Source organism: Nymphaea colorata, chromosome 8 (genome assembly GCF_008831285.2).
Source record: "Nymphaea colorata isolate Beijing-Zhang1983 chromosome 8, ASM883128v2, whole genome shotgun sequence".
Taxonomy (NCBI): domain Eukaryota; kingdom Viridiplantae; phylum Streptophyta; class Magnoliopsida; order Nymphaeales; family Nymphaeaceae; genus Nymphaea; species Nymphaea colorata.
In genome coordinates this window covers 21,732,630-21,753,282 of record NC_045145.1, presented here as the reverse complement: position 1 = coordinate 21,753,282, position 20,653 = coordinate 21,732,630, and the positions used below count along the sequence as shown (strand labels likewise).

General features: G+C 36.8%; 1 protein-coding gene across 4 annotated transcripts; it reads right to left on the bottom strand.

Moving 5' to 3' along the window:
• Positions 1–163: 163 nt before the first annotated feature.
• On the bottom strand, positions 164–19,754 carry LOC116259110 (1,4-alpha-glucan-branching enzyme 3, chloroplastic/amyloplastic). Of its 4 annotated transcripts, none has more exons than XM_050079206.1 (23): positions 19,361–19,754; positions 18,788–18,859; positions 17,176–17,240; positions 15,348–16,025; positions 14,211–14,383; positions 14,051–14,140; positions 11,450–11,525; positions 10,394–10,501; positions 10,102–10,192; positions 9,861–9,962; positions 8,964–9,066; positions 8,404–8,541; positions 6,416–6,487; positions 6,276–6,338; positions 6,023–6,118; positions 4,194–4,271; positions 4,008–4,115; positions 3,780–3,860; positions 3,017–3,121; positions 2,301–2,386; positions 2,159–2,213; positions 1,849–2,062; positions 164–1,119 (listed from the first exon to the last, which is right to left on the bottom strand). In XM_050079206.1, exons 1-22 carry the CDS (start codon positions 19,681–19,683, stop codon positions 2,030–2,032), a joined length of 2,796 nt encoding a protein of 931 aa, XP_049935163.1. In that variant the 5' UTR covers positions 19,684–19,754; the 3' UTR covers positions 164–1,119; positions 1,849–2,029. The 4 variants fall into 4 exon arrangements, with proteins under 4 accessions (XP_049935163.1, XP_049935162.1, XP_031492612.1 ...); XM_050079205.1 differs by having other exon boundaries at positions 164–1,106; XM_031636752.2 differs by lacking the exon at positions 6,276–6,338 and having other exon boundaries at positions 164–1,106.
• Between the last annotated feature and the right edge of the window lie 899 nt (positions 19,755–20,653).

Below are 20,653 nucleotides of genomic sequence, written 5' to 3'. Positions count from 1 at the left end.
TTAGAATTTGATCAATCACTCTTTTCATTTATTTCAGGCACTATTTTCAGTTATATCCTTTTGGAGTTCTCTGATGACAGTTTGTGGATATCATTTCAAGTAGACATAATTCAATTTGTCCCTGGTCAATTTTCTGTATTTAATTCCATAGCAATTCACTGTAGAAGATAAGCCACATAATCTTTTATTTACAATCAACCGCAAAGTGCTAGGGTCAGAACCCTGAGATTTATTGTGAAAAAAATGAATAGAGAAGCTAAAGAATATGAAGTCGTAGGAAAACAAGACGAAAGAAACTGATCTAAACATCAGTGACTAGTGACAATGTTTATTACAAATTAAACATTTCCAGGAGTTCACTAGGGTAGGGAATCGACAACTTGGGAGCTCTCCCACTTCCCACAAAGGAGCAAATGAAATAGACAGATGAACAGAAAAAATTAAGCGAAGGGAGGAGAGAACATCTTGAAGATCAGAATGATGATAACCCTGTAAAAGGTGTCAAAAAACTTTATATTTGTGACCTTCGCTTAGATACAACATTATGCCTTCTTTTTTTCCAATAGATGCTTTCTCTGTGCAAGCAATTTTGCTCCCTCTTGGTGGAGTTGGTCTACAGTTCACGTTTTATTACTTCCAGGACAGAAAAGTGCTGCCAACAAGAGCTTTATCCATCTGACTAAAGCTTTAAGCTGTGAAGGAGACGAATAACTCAAATGCCCAGGGTGCACCATTGCACATCTTTAAAAAAAGGAAGCATTCCATTTTATAAACCAGCTATACATCATGATTCAACCCTCGCTTGTCTAGAGCCAAGATTGGGACATCCCATGCTCATGTCAGCATACGACCATCAGAGAGTGCCATCTTCGCAGAGGAAGACCGCCTTTACACACAAAATGGTCCGGACTTCACGTACAGGATGTTTTTGAACATGTTCAACATGATTGGAAACCCATAACTGTCTTTGCATTTTTTTCAGGAAAAAAAAAAAGTGAGCCTACAAAATTTGATGTTTTGACAGCAGTCAATTCTTCGGTCACCAGAAGATCCCAGTTAGACATTGCATTTCTGCAATCTAGAAGCCGATCTCCACAGAATAAATCCTGTAAACCACTTCTACAGGTTCAGAGTATTAAAGAAGTTCAACAATTCAAAAAAAAGAAGAAAGGAACATTTGCTAGGGTGATTGCAGTTGCAGTACAGCAAGTATTGAAGAACTCAACTAATTGCATTGCCTAATCAGATTTTAAGCAGTTAGTATTATTACTATTTAAAAATAGATGTAGGTTCAGTATTACTAATTCTTGGCTACAGTAAGATATGAGCAAAATCTCTAGATACTGCAATGGCAATCAGGGATACATTTTCTAAGCTGCAAGTAGATGTGCCAACAGGTGAGAGATAACCTGATTCAAACCAAGACTAATTTAGTAAGATCTAAATTTGACAAAAAGGATCCAATTAAATAATCGGATCAAACTTATGAGAATTGATTAGAAAGTGCTAGATAAAATTCAATACCAAATCTTTGACCAGAGTTCCAACTGGAAAGCCCTAGATTTTAGAATAAAATGAAACTGTTTTATGGGTCTAGCTCATATTTGTTTTAATAGACCAGGATGTGACCTCTCTTATGAATGATCCAACAGAATCATAACCTAGGTGCAGGCCTAGCATCTCTTGGGTACAAGAGACGCTATTAATGCGTGGGTCCAACACACGATAAACTTAATATGGAAAGCTAATTGGGTAACTGCTTATTCTACTGGGGTTCATGTTGATAGAAAGAGAAAGCATACCCAATTTTAATCCTACCAGAATATAGTAACATCATAGAAAGATTACCTTTTTGAGCAAATTCAGGTTGCGATTGAAAAAACCCACAATTTCTTTCATTTGCACTTCAGCTATTGATGCATTGATAAAATGTGGTGCATTCGTATTCGCAGGGGCATTCCTCTTAGTTTTTCCTCAGTGAGGTTAAGAGGAAAAAACGCCATATTTGTTTTGGTTGTCGAGCAGTTCATCATGCACGCAAAATTCTAGACAATTTGTACACCTGCATCGAAACGGAACCTTGGATCAATCTTACCAGAAACATCAGCAACTACAAAGGCAAACTACTTAATTTCAGTCATTGGAAAATAAGCCACACCTGCGCACTTCTATTTGGCAGGACCACTTCTAAACTGTGTCTGAGACCATCCACCCTGAAGTTTTTATTTGTTTTATCAGCTCATTCAGGAAAAGGTTAAAGAAAAAGGGGCACGCAGCAAGCAACTTAAATGATGATCTACCTCCTATTATTAGTTCGCTGAATGTACTGGTTAAAACTAAGACGCCCTAACCCACCATAAGAGAGTTCATCAGTGTTCAAGACTACCTGCAATAGCAGAGAGAACTCAGAAGAGCAGAAAGTATTGCGTATGAGTAACAATATCCATTTTAACATGGACAATGTTAACATCAAAGATGAAACATGCAGTTAATTTAGATTGAAAGGACAATTTACACAAAGATCACCCAGGATCCAATAGTTCTATGACAAGGAAAACGTTACTGTCTTAGAACAATCATAATCCAACATAAGGTTGCACTGTGAGTATGTTTTCTATACATTGCAAAAGATAAACTGATATGTGGTAGCATGAGCATCTGTAAATGGCTACAGAAATGGAAACATAAATTTTAACCAGTTGCTAACAAGAAAGATGATTCAAAGATAGAAGAGATGAAAACAGTGCTTCCCACTTGAAATGGAAACATATTCAGTCATCCGTTGTGTACCATGTTTAATAGGAAACTGCATCACCAAAATGGTGAATTCTATATAGTGCTGTCCTTTTTAACCATACCCTAATCACGAAAACAGCATATAAAGAACAAAAGAACTAGAATAAACAAAGTTCTGATAACAGAATTCTTAACAGGATCCAGTGAGTGCTGCATTGCATACAAATCGGTAAGAGGATTTCTTGGTTAACTACAGAAATAAAGATAAAATAAAGCTGACCTGATACTCTCCAGCTTCTTCTGCTCCAATATGATAGTTTTCATAGGTGCATTCAGGATGAAAGTTAAATACAAAGATAAAGGGACCACGAATATAGGATAGCACCTATAACATGGAAAAAGGAAGCCAATAATGTCAAGGTCACCATAGATACGTAAAAGTAAAGGAAAAACCAAAACCTGTACAAAGCAATCAGAAAGCACATTACTGCAGCTTGATAGTGGAGATTTAGTGGATACTCTTCAAGCATGTGTACACATTTTTATGCACACATGCATAGGTATTTGACAGAGTTCCAACACGCACTGCATACAACAGAGGTTTGGGAGAGGAGGTTTGGTACACATTCCTTCAAGCAGGAGAAAGTATGTATGCACATGCGTATGAGATCTCCCCCTCTCTCTTTTATGTGTGCAAGTGTGTGTATGTCTTCCAGAAAGCAAAACCATGCTAAGGACAATCTGCACAAATTCATATTCATCCATGCTAACTTGCTAAATATCGAAAGCTTTCCCATTACGCAACAGAAGCTTGCAGCCATCTGCATCAAATTTCCATGAAAGTCCATGATTACATAATCATTAAGGACCAAGATGAAAAGTTTTCAAGTTTTTGCCAAGAGTTAGGAAATCTAAAATTGAAACTCTTTAACGTAATTTTTTACAAGTCTCTTTACAACCGCAAAAAGCATCACATGCAGATACTAGCACCTTGACCAGAAGTTAAAACCAGTATATAAACTTTCTTAGGAATTAGACATTACCATCTTAGAATCATCGACATGATGAATATTGGAAGACCCCCTTGAAAGAATTCTCTCATCTTGGTCCAATTTTATCAAATCCTGATATAGAATTTTGGATTGTTAATGGTCTTCTTTTAGAGATAAGAAAAGTGACAAGATATTCAAATGATGTTTCTTTCAGTTTTCAAGAATAGTTGTTGAGGGTTGAGCACATGGAGATCAAACCATGCAGAGAGGGTCACGTACCTTGTCAAACAAGAAGAGATCTTTATGGATTTGCACGCCCAGTAGGTCCCATTGACGTTTTGCAAACTCAAAAGAGAAGTTGTTACTTGTTATTGGCATCTCAACCCTCTGAAGGGAAAAACAGAAGTCATAAAGCTGAAACGATAAATATAATAACTAGGTATAAGAAAAGGGGGAAACATGCACCTTTGGGTGGCCAAACTCATTTCCCATGAAGCTGAGGTAAGCATGTCCCACCATAGAAAGTGTAAGCAACTTGATCATCTGAAGCCATACAAAACACAAATCCCACAAAATGCAAGTTTTAAGCTTTTAACATGACTTTATGCATAAAAACACAAACCGTAAAGGGGAAGCAAGCATATTGATTAACAACCAACATTTTGCATATTCTTCCATCATGTCTGCAATATTACTTTTTCTTTTTACTGGTCTAGACTCCTAACATGCATTTTCCGGCTTTATTGGTTAAGCTAGAAAAAACTTGTCGTCCACCATTGGAATTGTATAGTTTTTAATGGACCATTTTCCTGCCACAAGGAAAGCAACTATTGCATCCTGTAACAGCAACAAACTCATGAACACATTCTTAAAAGACATGCAAGTTACAGTTAAAGTGAATCACATATTGAAAAATACATGAAATTACATACAGAACTTGATTTGTCTTAGTGCTGTCACATGCCTGTTGTTTCCAGACTGCTAAGTTATGCTATATAAAATCAGGAAATTGCACCATCCTGAGGCCTCAAAGACCAAGCAGAGTCGAACTCGCATAAGTAAGCAGCAGATGAATCACAAGGAAGCTGTGTAAGGGGGACTCACTATCAGTGTGACATTGCCTTTCTTAATATAAATGTTTAATGCCTCGGAAACAAAAATAATGTTATATGTCATCAACATTAAAATATATGTTTGCATATGCCTTGCTGTAAATATCATTTCTTCATTTCTTAGCATAAGTAGTTTTGTTTCTTTTCTTTTCTTTTTATTCTTAATGTAATAAAAGCAATGCCCAACGGGCATTGTTGTAATTATCGTTCTAGCAACGGGAAGTGCCCAAGGGCTAGAGCAGTTCTTTTTGTTCTAAAATTAAGGGACTTCATTTTTATTTGCACTGCATCTTTGTTTGCCTTTCTAGGAATCAAATCAAAGTACTTTAATATTATTATTATTTTCTCTGTGATCATATCCTTTTAAATTTTAATTTATTATGGTAGAATCATAGAATGTAACGTATGATACTTCAAGTAAGAGATTACTTTGTAGAAATGATGCAAAAGCTCTCCAATTTGCATTGATCAAGAGAATTTGATAATTTGTGCCAAGATTCTGCTTTAGAGTAGAGATCAGGGTACCAGTGTACCACACTTTTCACCTCACTAAGTCCCCCACCCGTGAGAGTCCATCTGGTTGTCAGTGTACTCTCATCAGTACGGACAACTCTCACAAGAGCAGATAATTGGTCCATGTTGTTAGGTGACCCAAGCAGGGCGTGATCTGATCTCAAATGCTTTCTGTAAGAATAAACTTACAATGCCAGACTTATAAGGGGCTATATGAATATCACACATACATATGCATATGCTGACAGCAGTTCAGGAGTGCTGAGTTTGAACAAAGGAAAAATATGAGGTCTCATGAATCATAGCAACCAAAGAGACATGCTTCTAATACTTTTTACTATTGGCACCTTGACAAATTCTCCAAGGTCAGAATTCATAAGGCTACTATAAAATTGCATATTGATGGGGAAGGACAAAAGAAGTTGAAAAATTCCCTACTGGTCCAGCAACTACCATGTTTGTGACAAATGAATGTGCAAAGAAAACAGCTTTGACCACTATTTTTGCATATTTAGGTACAACAGCACCAGTAGCTCATATTCAGATTCAGGACTAGAAGTCCCAGTTCAATGTATCACCAGCTGTGTGATAATGCACAGCAAGCCTATACTTGGTATCAAAACAAGTTTGAGGAAAATGAAAAAGAAAAAACTCAGACAAAGAAAGTACATTATACAATGAAGAAGCTCGTAGGTGCTGGCTGTCTGAACACTTTTCATCTCCACCAAACAATATTTCAGCAAATGACTTCCCTCCAGAGATTGACTGAAAAAAGCAAGAGCATGTCAGCATCCAAGTCAGACAAGAAAGAGTCACCTATTGCAAGAACACATAAAAAAATAGATCATAAAGAATGGGTAACAGGTTCCTTGTTCGATTAAAAGAACAGAGAAAATAAACATCTTTACTCTTAAACATTCACCATATCAACCAGAAAAGAGCAAACACATGGGCCATCAAGATATGATAATCTAGCGCACTTGGTCTGCATATAAAGGAAGCTGAATATCATTTCCACAAGCAGAGACACATGATTGGAAGGAAAACAAGATAAACACAAACCTGGTTGTGGTTTTCAGCATAGACAAGCATCTTTCCCACATTTTGTAGACTTCCTCTAAGAGTAAGTACAATCTGCACAGATAACAATATGAGTATCAGTATCATCTAATTAAGTAGTTCAAAATTTTATCTTATTACAAAAGAAATGTAAAGTTGAAAAGAGGCATGGTTATAAACTAAAGATTCAACACATTTACTAAATCATCCGACATCAGTAAGCACAAGTGGCAGTAGCCAATTTGTCCCTCTTTTATTGGCAAAGTGGGGTTAGGTAGATGTGCACAATATTATGCCAAGAGATGCTCCCATGTGCTGAACTCTTGACCTCCTTCAACTTGAAGGTCCTAAGTCAACTTATCACAAGGGCTTAATAACTTGAGCAACACATCAAAAAACTCGAGCAATAACTTGTGAACAAGAGCCCTTGAATTTTTCCTTGAAGTCCAGGCTACGTCACCTGGGTGTGGAGTGCGGGTGCTGTATATATATGTTTGTGTGTGTGTGTGTGTGTGTATGTGTCATTAGTTATATAGCAATTTGACTGTTTAGAGGCTTTATTTATCTATATTTACATATAATTTTTTTTGTATTAGAGCTATGTTACTCAGATGCACATTTAAAATGGTCAATTTTGGTCCGATTCAGCTGACCGCACCGAACGTGCTGTGCCCTGAGAAGCACGAGCACTAGCATCGATATAGGCGAAACACAGGTTCACCAGGCATTTAGGAGGACCCATGTGACAAAGGCTCTAGGACATATCAAGTGCATAACCTCAGTAATCCTAGACAAAGAAGATATCCCATGAAAAAATGCAAGGCCTTATCCATTGAATAAAAGTTGAAGCATAATAAAAAATATCATTCTCAGGATTCTTCTAAACATCTTTTTTACTAAGGAATATCTCAGAATAAAAAAAAATTATAACCATAACGGAGAACAAAAATATGAAAAAATGACTTTTTACTTTACAAAATTGACAACTTTTCACAAAAGTTTTTTAAATAAAAAAATTGCATATTCAAAATTAACACTTCTCCTAAGGAAAATTACTATGATATTATCTCAATATTTATTTTTTGGCAACATTTTTAAAATATTACATTCAGATAATCTTGACCATCTCAAAAATGACAAAAATACAATGATATTTACAAGTAGCAGTGACATTAGTAACTAAAAGTTAGATGGGTTTCATCATAAAGTCAATGTATAAACCTACTTGAACCCACTGGATGCAAAGTAAAATGACAGAATACAGTGCAAGCCTACTGACATCTATTTGCTCAAATTTCAACTACATATAAGGGGAAAAGAAATTAGCTGCCCTATAGAAATAATTTCAGTTAATGTTTAAGAATATCATGTCACTTACAATGCTTATAACTCTTAACTTTGTAACTTTCTGATGTAGAACTTGATAATGATGAGCAATTCACTTAATAGCTCTATGAATATCATATTGCTAATAGATGCTCATGGTTCTTTTATTACATTCTGCTACAGAAGATGATGATGAACAAAACTTAAGGAAGATGATATGAAATACACATAAGAGGGTTAAGGATAAGAGAAGTGTCCTCAGGAAGGAAAAAAAAAACAAGCAAAATCTGGAAGATGGATGTTTGGGAGATAATATCTTTCTTCCTTTTAACCCATAAGATAAAAAAATAGTGTCGAGAAAGAACTAGATTTGTAAAGGCTTTCCCTCATCAGCAGCCCATAAGATAAAGAAACAGTGTTGAGAAAGAACTAGATTTGTAAAGGCTTTCCCTCATCAGCAGCCACTCATGCATCAGGAAGACAAGTTAATTATCCACAAGATAAAGTTTCCACCATCTTAAGGCATTTTCCTTCTAAGACACTAAAGCAGTCTGCTCGAAACAATAAAGAAAACAAGATAGAAAAAGAGAAAGTAAAGGTATACAGATATCTTTTAGCATACCAATTTATTCTAAAAGCAAAAGCATTGAAGTTGAAAGGTCTACCTGCTCCATACTCCAGTCTTTATCAGGAACATTCTCAAGAAGCCACAACCACATCCTAGGTACTGCCATATTAACATAGAAATCAAAGCCCAGTCCACCTTGAGAAATTGGCTCACAAAGTCCAGGGTAGAGTGTAGCCTGTTCAACACAAGGATGATTGATAACCATTTTTAGCCAAAAAATGGTATAACTTCAACAAGGAAAATGCATGACCTTACGCGCAATACCAGTTATCTATGTTTACCTACTAACTATACCCATGTAATACCAAAAAATTGAACAGATGTGCACAATAAAGATGATGACAGCAGCTTGTCAGTGTATGAAATTTGGTTCTGGACATTCTCATAAACCTATTTGTTTAAATTTACTATTTAATGAGCCAGTACAAATTTCTCAGGTTTGTTCATTATGGTTGTCCAAAATTTCATACATGGAAAGCAAATAAAAAATAATAAAATAGCAGAAGAAACTTAAATAAACGATAGCATGCAAACTAAAGGCAAATGTTATGCAGACGAAAAAGTACTTTGTCAATCCAATTATAGATGAAAACTTACATCTTCGGCAATAGTTACAATCCCAGGATAAAGTTCGTGCAACATTTCATTTGCTAAAATTAGGTATATCAGTGCATCTTTGTCAACATACTGATTTGCATACCTGGAAACACAAACACAAATTTCAGTATTACATAAATGACAAAGTTTTCCAGCTTGGGGACCGCATTAGGTTGAAGTGTTTCTGAGCCTGTACATGTGATTGTCATAGTTTATTTACTATAAAGTAGCTCTTAGTCATGTTCACGAAAAGATGATTTTTTCCTACATAGAAAATTTAAACTACATTATTTTCAAGCCCTTGAAAATACTCGGAAAAATATATATATATATATATATATATATATATATATATATATATATATATATATATATATATATATATATATATATATATATATTTGAAAATAACGTTTTAGAAATCCCACAAAAGAAACTGAAGCTAGTGATATTTTCAAAATATAACGAAAAATTTCCATTTTTTTTTATTCTTTTCAGCTGATATTATTGAGATGTATGAAAGTCGAAACTATCAACAACACTAACTATGCGTGAAAGATCACATCCACATGGCCATATTTTTCCCTCCAAAAAGGAAGGCTATCAGAAATACTTGTGCACCAAAGTCAACATACGCATGTGTGCATATATGTGCATGGGCATGTACAGAACAGGTCTAATCCAACCCTGTCTGATAGGAAGAATGAAACAGTAGAACTCGGAAAGTTGGTAATTAAGGATGGGAGGACAATGGAAGTAACAGACACACAATGTACTGACAAGAGGACAAAAGTCAATTTAATAGCTATGCTGTGTGGACCAGTAATTCTATAGGCACAAAGAAATGTACATGCTACATAAACACAGAAAATTTAGAATCAGGTAATGGGTACAAACTCTTCAATATCTCCGGTGAATGAAGCAAAACCATTGTGAGTATACATCATGGAAGGCAGAGAATGAAACTGGAACCCATCAACTTTATATTCCTCAACCCACCTGAATAAAAAGCCTCAATGTAAGTTGCTCAAGGGAATACAAGAACAAGAATGATCCAACTTGAAGCCACAACTATTCATTGTGATCAGTGGGTCACCAGAAAACACAAATATTCCAAGAAAAGAATTAAACAGCTTACCATCTCAAATTAGAAAGAAGAAAATGCAGCACATCAGGATCACCATACTTAAACATTCTTGTTCCCCAGAACTTGTGCATTCCACGCTTACCTACAAGGTCAGGGCTTTCATCAGAAAAAGGATTTTGGTGTTAGAAAACCAAAAACGCACACATCCCAGAGACGTTTGAATGACATGTTAAAAATTAAAGCCTGATTGAAATGTTCAAATGGTAAAGATAAGTAGCACCAGCATCCACATCTACCAAGTCAATAGAATTGTTTTATTTACCATAATTCTTAATCAGCTTACCAGTATGAAAATAGCAGTCATTTGATCCATCATATAGAGATAGTCCAACCATTTCATCAGCAGCTGCATATGAATGGACAATATCTAGAAAGACTAGCAGTCCTAGCCCTAACCAGACAAAGCAAAAAAAAATCATTAGGAACATTAACTATAAACACTTTAATGGAACTCTGATAGTATCAAAGTGAGATGTAAAAAGAAAATACCGTGCTTAGCCTTGCCTTCTTGAACTCACACATTCCTAAGTCTATAAAACTATGAAGATGGTGCGGTCTAGTTCTGAAATTTAGTATTAATCTTTTTGTTAGATGTACTCAAGCCATTCCTGGTCCTTGCAGTTAAGGCCTTTGCATGAATGAATGAACCTTGATGATTCAAGTATTGAACTGTTCCCATTCTGTCCCAATTCTTACTAAATATTTTTCCTTCAAACTAATCTATCATCAATAAATTTCAGAAGAAAGTTGATGGAATCTGTGGTACACAGAACAATAAGAATTCAACTTGATATCTATCTAATTTCTAATCACTGTGACAATTACACATGATTGAAAAACTTAATGAAGCAGCATGATGGGTCTAACTTGGTTACTTCTATTGTATGAAATAGCCACAACTCAAGAACTATTCCTTGGTCATCTACTGAAACTAAAACTATGGTTCTTCAAGAATTACTTTCTGTCACCTCAAGATAGTGCTTGTAGGATTGGGTTACATCATTGCTGTCTTTTTATTCCTCTTGGGAAGATGTTGCAAAGCTTCTAGTAGTGAATTTTTCTAGCCTTAATTTCCCACATGTATAGATATGTTGGACCTTTTCTCTTCACCAATTGAGATTTCCATTATGTCATGTTAGAGTAGACTGCAATCTACAAGTTTTTCCTCCATATCTTACTCTATTGCATGGATATGCCACAGGAAGCCTAAAGGTAATTCCCTTTGGAGGACATGGCAATACATATATAATGTAAAATTCATACATTAAAGAAAAGGAATTGCAGCCAATATTAGTGCCTAAGATATTCAATGCATAATGAAGTGGTCAAGGACAATAACCATGAGCTTCATCTACCAAATGTTTGAATTCTTCAGGTGTGCCAAATCTACTGCTTACAGCAAAAAAATTTGTGACCTGCACACCATCACCAAAGTTAAGAAATCAGTTACGGAATAAGAGGGCCTCAAGACAAAGACTGGTAGATGTTCAAGAAAAGTTTACTTTTACTCATTTACCACCTACAATGAGAATGGCATTCATTTCCCATTTTGCAAATGTACAAGCTGTACTAGAAACTTAAAAATATTTGAGCCACAATTGGAACCGAAGAACCATCACTAAGTAAATAAAGACTCAAGTACCTAGTGCGAAACATAATAAAAAAGAAGAGTGCAAAGCATAAGTAACCCCATCACAAGGAACAACATTCTGAAGGAAGCCCTAAGCTGCAGAGGTCGATCAAGTTTATGATTCTTACAGCCAATGAAGTTTTTGACTTCAGCAACTTAGATCTCCTGCCATTATCCTATCTCATTCTTCCAGTAAAAGCATTTGCATGAACATAGATAAATACTTCAAGCTCAAAGTATTATCACAGCTGACTGAAGTTAATTGAATGAAAATATATACATTCATGCCCAGTTCATGCTACAATCCAATAACAGCCCGCAACTATCCAAAGCTCACCATTCATCATACATACCTCCATTGATGTCTTTCTCTTACGACACTTCTGAGAAACTAGTCTACCAGATTCTTTTGCCAACCAATAGTAGAGTGAAACTTTGAAGAAAAAATTAGCACCAATTTAAACTAATCTTACCATAAGTAATTTCCATCCATGTCCAAATCATATTTGTTTCTGACTTTATACTCCAGTGAAAAGGTATACATGTTGCAAACAAGCCAACATGCATGCGTAAATTTACATCCAATTCCCTAACATCATGAACAAGGTTAACCTCTCAATCATTTTCCCTACTTCTCAGTTTTCATCAGCAAAATTATAAAGCTGACATACTGGATCTATATCCCGTCAACACAAACTTAGCTGTAATTTCGGACTAGCCAGACCTGTGATCCCATGATACCCAAAGTTTGAAGTGTCATGGTAAGGCTTCTATTTTAAATTTGGCTAATAACTTCTCAACCTTAGTAGTTGAAAGTGCTAGGCAGGATAGGCAGTGGCCCTGGTGCCTAGGTGGGTCAAAGCAGCATATGAAATTAAAAAAAAATAGGGACGAAGAAGGGCAAGAAGGAGAAGGAGAAGAGAAACAAGAAGAAAACGAGGAAAAAGGCAGAAGAAAGAGAATGAGAAAAGGTAAAAGTCAAAGAAGAAGAAGAAAGGATATACAAATTTAAAACTGTTTTTTTGAGCCTATGTGGCCCAGCCTAGTAAAAAAAGTGCCTAGGGCCTCGGCGCCACCTAGGTGCACTATTGTTTTTCATACCATACTAAATTCCTAAATTTTAAACTCTTCAGTTTGAAAAATTGAAGATATGTCAGAGAACCAAAATTCCATCCTCTGCTAAGATAAAGCCATTGAGAAACATAACGTGGTGAAGTTGATGCATTTGATATTTAGCTTACTACAGAAGGAAGTGGGGACATTATTGCACCTTGACAAGTTTATGTTAACGCATTTGATACTTAGCATACTGCAGAAGGAAGTGGGGACCAGGGGACATTACTGCATCTTGACAAGTTTACTCCAGGCAGGAACCAGAAAATTTATCCAGGACGAAATGTTATAATATTTTAAATTTCATGGGGAAGGAAAAGGATTTTTATTAAAAGAAGACAATAAAAATGTGTATCTTTAAAATTTCAGGGGAAATGGTAAGGCCAGGACCTCACATCCTCCCCCCGCCCCCCCACCACACACCCCAGTTTTTTCCCTTAAGCCCTGGAAGATGTCATATGACATGGCCTTTATTCAAGGATGCTAATATATGTGTTGGTTTAAGACATGCTGAATAAATGCCAGATGCTACTTAAGTGCATCCTGAAGTAGCTAATGTTGGTGAAGTACGTGAACCAGTGCATTTGGTTAGTAATCTTAGTTAGTTTATAGCAATGTTACTAAAATATATAAATGAGGAAATTTAAGCTTGTGGAGCAATCACCTTACTTTTACCTTCTTGTGCAGGAAAATAGAAAGGAACCACAAAGACAACAAATTATTTGATAAGGATAATTGAAAAATTCCTACTTCTCAACAAAAGTGGTTGGCTCTCGCTCAAGTAAATGTAGTATTCAATATCAAGAGCAGGCTAGCTGCTGGATTAAATATCAGTTGGTATGAAGAAGCTAAAGGTACATGCAAAAAAGAAAATTTTCAATTTAAGGCTTATTAAAAGCAAATAAGGCAGAGGAGTACTGATATTAAATTGACAACGCTTGCACAAGCTTTTGCCACTGCACGACATCAGACATACATTATTTATTTCTAGAAGCATGTAATTTTTCTATAGAGTTTGGTATTTAAAATCTCAATTGGCTATAATTAAGAAATGAACTGGTAAAGAAGAATCCATATGATTATTTTCAGTTATAATATTTTCAGTTATAATAAGCTACAAGCAATCATCATTAGTTAACAAGCTAATAAATATAAGAACTGGAATGTTATCTGAAGGTATGCCCTTTAGAATTCCACCTTATAACCCACAGAGGAGTAGTCCTTATGCTCTGGCACACCAATCAACTGAATTGCATTGTATCCAGCTTCTTTAACATGGGGAAGGACCTACAGCAATAAAGAAACAGATCATGATAAGAGAACACACCAAGGAAGAGAGCTTTCCAAAAACAGGCACCTTTGAGGAGAATTCACGGAAGGACGAGATTTTTGGCTCCGAGTTACTAATGCCAACATGGGACTCATAGATACGAAGTGACTTTGGTTTGTCAGGTCGCTTATTTTTCCACCTATATGCACATTCTGGAGATGGTTCCCAATGCAGTGCATATGATTGATTCCCAACTTCATCTGCAAGACGTGAACAAATTATGAGCACAGCACGTTATAAGCACAAACCAGAATATTTCTTTTCCACATAAGAGAAGAAATCAGCCAGACGCAAGTTGATATGGTAGGATGTGTCAGGCCGCACCAACTCTCAGGCTTATATATGAAGATGTTCATAAAAACAAAAAAGGTAAAAAAGCATAAACAAAACAATAATTCAAACAAGGTACAGTAGTAGCAATGGCTGTAGCAGAAGTCATGCCACCAGCATAAGTTGGCTACAACTCTCTATGTTGTTGGTACCCATGACTCAGCCAAACCAATACGGAATGGCAGTTCCAAACACCTCCTGTCAAGACCCTATAACAAAAGTGCAATCAACAGTCGTCATGCAAAATATTTTCTTGGGTTACTCCTAAGCTGAAAGCAACTCAAACAATTGTTTTCAGGATGGGATACAGACTTCCTTCCTGTGCCAATGCAGAGTTTGACATTGGAGATCTGAATTCATATTGAAGGTAAACTTTGAAGGTTATACTCGGTATTTATTTTCCAAAACTAAAATTACTGAAATTTCTAAGATCTAAAATTTGAAACTTCAATCCTTGAATGAAACCACCAACTACTCGCACTAGTGCCCAAACTTCTGCCAAACCCAAGAAAGTTTCCATTTCTTTGGCGTACAAAGGAATACTTTCTTTGTCATGTGACGGTTGTGATCGGTGCGTGGTGAGGTCCACGTCAAATAGGTGTAGGTGTCCTTGCCAGTGCACCATCCACACACATAAATTTGTGCATGTGCTAATGGAACTGGTTAAATAGGTGTCATGACACTTGACAAAAACAAGTGCTGAATTAGACTAGCAAAACTTATTAATCTGACATGTAGTTCCTTGAGTGCTAATGCTCAAAAAAGCAAAGGAAGTGCATTTAACTTTTTTCCAATTATATGAAAGGTGCATAAAAATGATGTGTATAAGCTTACCAGGAAGCACATATGTGGCCCAAGCAGGAACGCGCTCCAAGGGCCCACTAGGGGTGTTGAAGTATACCCTATACCTGCTTCCATGAGAGATTGCAGGTAGATATTTTTTCATCCATGCTTTTCTTCCTTTACGCATTTCTATCCAGTAAGCAATAGGAGGCTTTTTCTTCCGAAACTTTTCACGCGAAACAGGATCATCAACAATGTTGAAAATATCATACTCTTTTCCATTGTCAATAACATCAAATGATGGTAAATTGCTCTTTGGATCGTCTTTATGCTTCTCCTTCCATGCCTTATATCGTGTTTCGGCATCAGGTATCTCTTCAAGTTCTTCCTCCCTTTCAGGACCATTAGGACCAAAAACTTCTTCATATAGCTTTGATGCAGCTTCAAAAGGTGCCTTAATAAAACGATCCTCTCCAGGCTCCCAGTATTCATCATCTATTCTTTTCATCAGCTCATCAACATCAACACAGCTGTCTCCTTTGTCAAAATCATCTACATAATTGTACTCCTGGAAATAGAATTCTTCAGCAGTCTCTGCTTCCCTAAGCTTATCTTCTAAAATTACTAGCCAATAACCATAATCATCACGGCCCAAGTGTCCCTCACCAGCACAGTTATCTGTTGGTGACCAATTATTAAGTTCACCAATAATAGCACAGTATCGTGCGCCTGCATTATCATTCTCACCTGCATTATTAGTATTCTGACGAAAAGCTAAAGTGCTGCTGCTAACTTTTATAGAACATGAAGTTTGTACTTTGTAGTCAAAATTACATCGCATGTGTGGCAGGACCCAATGAAAACAATGAGTAGTGAATAGTAATACACCTATGGAGAATCTAACAGAACTCTAACTTCTTCAAGAGGTTTCAACTAAGTCAGGTTGCATGCTTCAGAGAATAACCAGGTCACACTGTTGAGTCTTTGAGAGATACAATATAGGGTTCGGCTAAAAATTTTGAAATGGCTGCTTGCAATCTGTGGCAATGTCTTTACACAAACAAAATGTACAAAAACATATAACAGACATCCAAACAAGTGCACACATATGTCTTTGCGCTCATGTGCATGCAAGTGAGATAGCATATAGATGGATTAGGAAGGGAAGCTCAGGAAGGGAGACAGGGAAAGGGAGACAGGGAAAAGGAGAATACTGGCTCAAATACCATTATGCGGTGATGATACTTGAAAAACATGAAGGTAATGGTTGGCTTGATCAATATATACTCACCATCAACTAAGAACATGCAACCTGGGAAAATTACTCTTTTTGAATTAATATTATGAGTTCTAATCGTTAATTTAATTTAATAATAAAAAATACAAAAGTTAAAGAGGTAAAACCATTCTAAACTCATTATCATGTCCTATCCCCTCTTCCTCATCATAATCCACATTGAGTGAAGATAGTCTAAGATAGCTCATGGGTGTCAATTCAGTTGAGATTTTTCAGAAGATGATCTCATCACATCTTTTAACTAGTAAACCCACATTCAATTGAAGAAAAAGATAAAAATATAATCAGTCAAAATTTTTTGTATCTAAATTTAATTTTCAGATATATGCATTATAATGAACAAATCTTGGTCGAGCTAGTTTTACTCTTAGTTTGTTATAACCATCTCCCTGCCCCATGGACACGTTTTCCTGACTATCTGAAAAAAAAGAATGACAGGCATCTTTCCAGTGAAATTGTCATTGCATCCTTAGGATAGCATGTAACATGAAAGGGCCACTAGCGCCAAGCTAATGCATGAGGCAAAGTCAAGTTCCTTGCAACTACAAAAAGGGGAAATAAATGTTTGCCACCATAACGTACCTGGAGCCCAGTCCATAAAATCAACTCGATGAAGCATATTACGGTGCAAACCTAAAATCTCATATCTGCAAAATACAGCTCACAGATGAGTTTCGTGCAACCACACCAACACATACACGTGTGCATGGGATGATTCATGATACTCTGAACTTGATACTAATGAAAGGATGGGTCATTGACCAGAAGTCACTCTGGTTTTCATTTTTCCCATATTTTTCTAGCATTAAACTGAGATGACCTATGTTATTGGTTTAGTAAGATATAAGCCTTGAACTCTCAGATAGCAATATCCACCATGCTTTTCAAGAGAGTGTGTGTGTGTGTGTGTGTGTATATATATGACCATGAGTCTATAACTATAATGGTTTAAGGTAGCGAAATTCCTTGCTGGACAGAAAGACCCTATGAAGCTTTACTGTTCCCTGGGATTGGCTTTGGGCCTTTCCTGCATAGCTTACGTGGACAGTGAAGAAGGCCTCCTTCCTGGAGGGCCCAACCCATCACTGAGTTGATCAACTTGCAACTCTGATTTCCACGTCAATCGCTTCCTACCTTTGTTTTATATCTAAAAAGTCTGCCACATTTATCCGAAAGATAAATGACACTTCATTTAGTCTTCTATAGTCCTATTGTATGTCACAGTGGTACGTGGGACATGCCTACATACCAGTACCAGTATGGCAATACACGGATACTGGTACGGCAGTATGGCAGTGATACATTTGGATCACTTCCAGGTCGGAACTGATCCAAATCATTTTATTTTTCATTTTTTCTTACATTTTAACCACATTTTTGTTAGTTTATTTATGTTTATGAGATTATATGTAGAAATTATAAAAGACACTATTAAAATTTGCCTTAATAATGTGTTGTGTGTGTGTGTGTGTGTCTATATATATATATATATATATATATATATATATATATATATATTAAAGATACACACACTTTTTTTGCCGTACCCTCATACCAAGATTTTCTAAAATTGTCATACCCATACCTGTACCTATGTGATATAGGTCCTATAACTAACAAAGAAGGCTTGCATTGCTGATTCAGTGGAACCAACAAACCATTGGTCACAGCTTGTTTGTTGTTTGGAAGAGACTGCTGCCTATTCTGGAATCCCTTTAAATTGACTTTTCTTGGGGAAGTGATGAAAGCACTCACTGAGTGAATTGACAGGGCAAGCAAGGTGTGTGTACAGGAGGAGAGGGAAGAGGAGAATGGTATCTCAGTGCCTGCACCTACGTTGCATGTGTGCAGACATCGGTAGCATCTTTGGAAAGCTCAGGTGCAGGGTTAGAAGCTTAGTAAGGGATGCCTGTTGTTCTCTCCTCAGAAGCCAAAATTTATAGGAATGGTGGGACATGTGTGGCGTATGTCCACAGGTGCAGATGTGAACTGGGTGAACTGGCCTTTCAAATGTGTTTGCCTGACATAGATCTCGATGCAAATCTAGTGAAACTTGAAATTCCAGCCAAGTACTATAAGAAAGGATTTCAAATTGCCATCCATGAACAGACACAGAAGTGGAACTAAAGCACCGGAACTCCTGACACATTGTATACAACTGCACATATAAGTCGGAGTGTGATAGAAGGCTCACCCAGAAGCCATTTCCAATAAATTTGCATGCCTAGTAAACATTTCCACTTTCCGGTCTTTCATAGCTTTATACCTGTAAAATCCACCAGTAGACAATATCTCACTTGAAGGAATACACCAAAGATAGAGAAATGATTGAAAAGAAAAAACATATGATAACTAATGCAGATCGAAATACAAGCAAATTTAGATGTCAATTTTACAGAACCAAAATGAATCAACAGACAAAACTTCGTCACAGTTTGTCCCAAAGAAAGAGGGCAGATCCGATGACCAGCCAAATCACCACCCATCATATTACGGACATTCTCCACATGTAGCGGGATGCACTATAATGTTGTCATTCAATGAAATATGATAGCGGCCGTTGATCGCCACAACGGCAGAGATCATAGAGCATACTAACGATTTTTAATTCCACAAAACCTACCACTAAACGTGGCTCATTGCACTTCCGTAATGATTTAATAAGTTGAACGTAGTTATACCAGAAGCAAAGCTAGAATTCCAAAAGCCAGCGGTTATAAACGAAGCTATAATTCCTGAAGATTGCACGAGAACCGAACGGTCAGACCTCTCACGAAGGAACTGGGCAAAGGCCTTGTTGGTGATGCCCAGCTTCCCGAGGAAGCCCACGGGATCGACGCCCTTCTCTGATTCCGCGGGTATCCGCTTCGTCCTCCTTCCTTCGTTCCTCCTGGGCTGCTCCATCTCCGAGCGACATCTCCACCTCCGGCGTCTGGAGGAAAGGAGAAGCGTGTGCGGGGGCGCCTTCTTACAGCCACAACAGAGGGACTTCGCCGGCAGGAGAGAAGAGGAGGGGCATCTAGGGAAGAAGCCCAGTGGGTCGACCGATGAAGGACATCTGTATTGGGCGAGCGAAGAAGAAGCAGACATGGCTTCCAAGGAAGCCGGTGGGTTTGCAGAGGGAGTGAGAAATTGGGCGTGGCAGAAGGCGGGAACTTGACGAGGGAGAGAACGATAAGGCCGGCCGCTTGAAACGTAGTACCGCCCTGTGGAAAGTAAGGGTATTTACAAAAACACGCTTATCATTTTTTGGAATGACGAGAGCTGGCGTTATTTGAAAACCTTTTCACTTGGCCGCTTACACGGGAAAGAAAGAAATACCTGATAAAAAAAAAAACTCCCAATTATTATGCACTGTTTTGACATGTCACTAAAAGTTTAAGGCTTTCTTGTAAAATTTTGAGCAAATAATAATAACAATAAAATGATAATAAACTTATCCCCTAAAAATAAAGTAGAATGGCAGTAAAAAGTAAAGTCAAAACTATTGTCAAATTTTGTCACTGATTATTCTTTTTCCCATATAAATTTCAATGGAACTATGGCTGCCCATTTAGGAGTTTTTGAGAATTCTTAGAAACGCTACTTTGGGGAGACAACAAAAACGCGCTTAAGTTTTTCAATGCTCAATAAGAAGATCCGTAACATTCATTTTTGGCAATCCAACTGTTTAAATAAGCAGAAACATACTTTTTACCTTATAAAATTTGTGCGTAATTTTGTCAATACATGTGTCCCTTGAATAGCATAACGACGAAACAAACATTTAAGTAGTTATTTTCGTCGCTAACAAAAATTTACATGTTCAAGCATAGGAGATTCGTGCACTAAGGTAATTGGGCCTAATTGAGTAATCTAATGCAAACTAGTACATTTGAAATTTGTTTCGTTGAAGGTATTTAGTCTGTTCATGATCTTTGGCACACCTTACCTTAACAATGTCCTAACAATTAATGGTAGAAAAATTTTGCATATTTTTAGTAATATAAAAAGGTTAGATATGTTTATTATAGGCGGTTCATTTTGTGTGCTGAATGTTGCCGAATGGCTAAAATCCAAA

Excerpts from the sequence above, each read along its gene's own strand:
- LOC116259110 (XM_050079206.1), bottom strand. The coding sequence starts at position 19,683 with ATGTCTGCTTCTTCTTCGCTCGCCCAATACAGATGTCCTTCATCGGTC. Across the intron at positions 6,119-6,275 it reads GCTCTTTTCTGGTTGATATG|TCAATCTCTGGAGGGAAGTC; the intron begins GTGAATGTTTAA and ends TGCTTTTTTCAG. Across the intron at positions 2,387-3,016 it reads AAGAAGCTGGAGAGTATCAG|GTAGTCTTGAACACTGATGA; the intron begins GTCAGCTTTATT and ends CTGCTATTGCAG.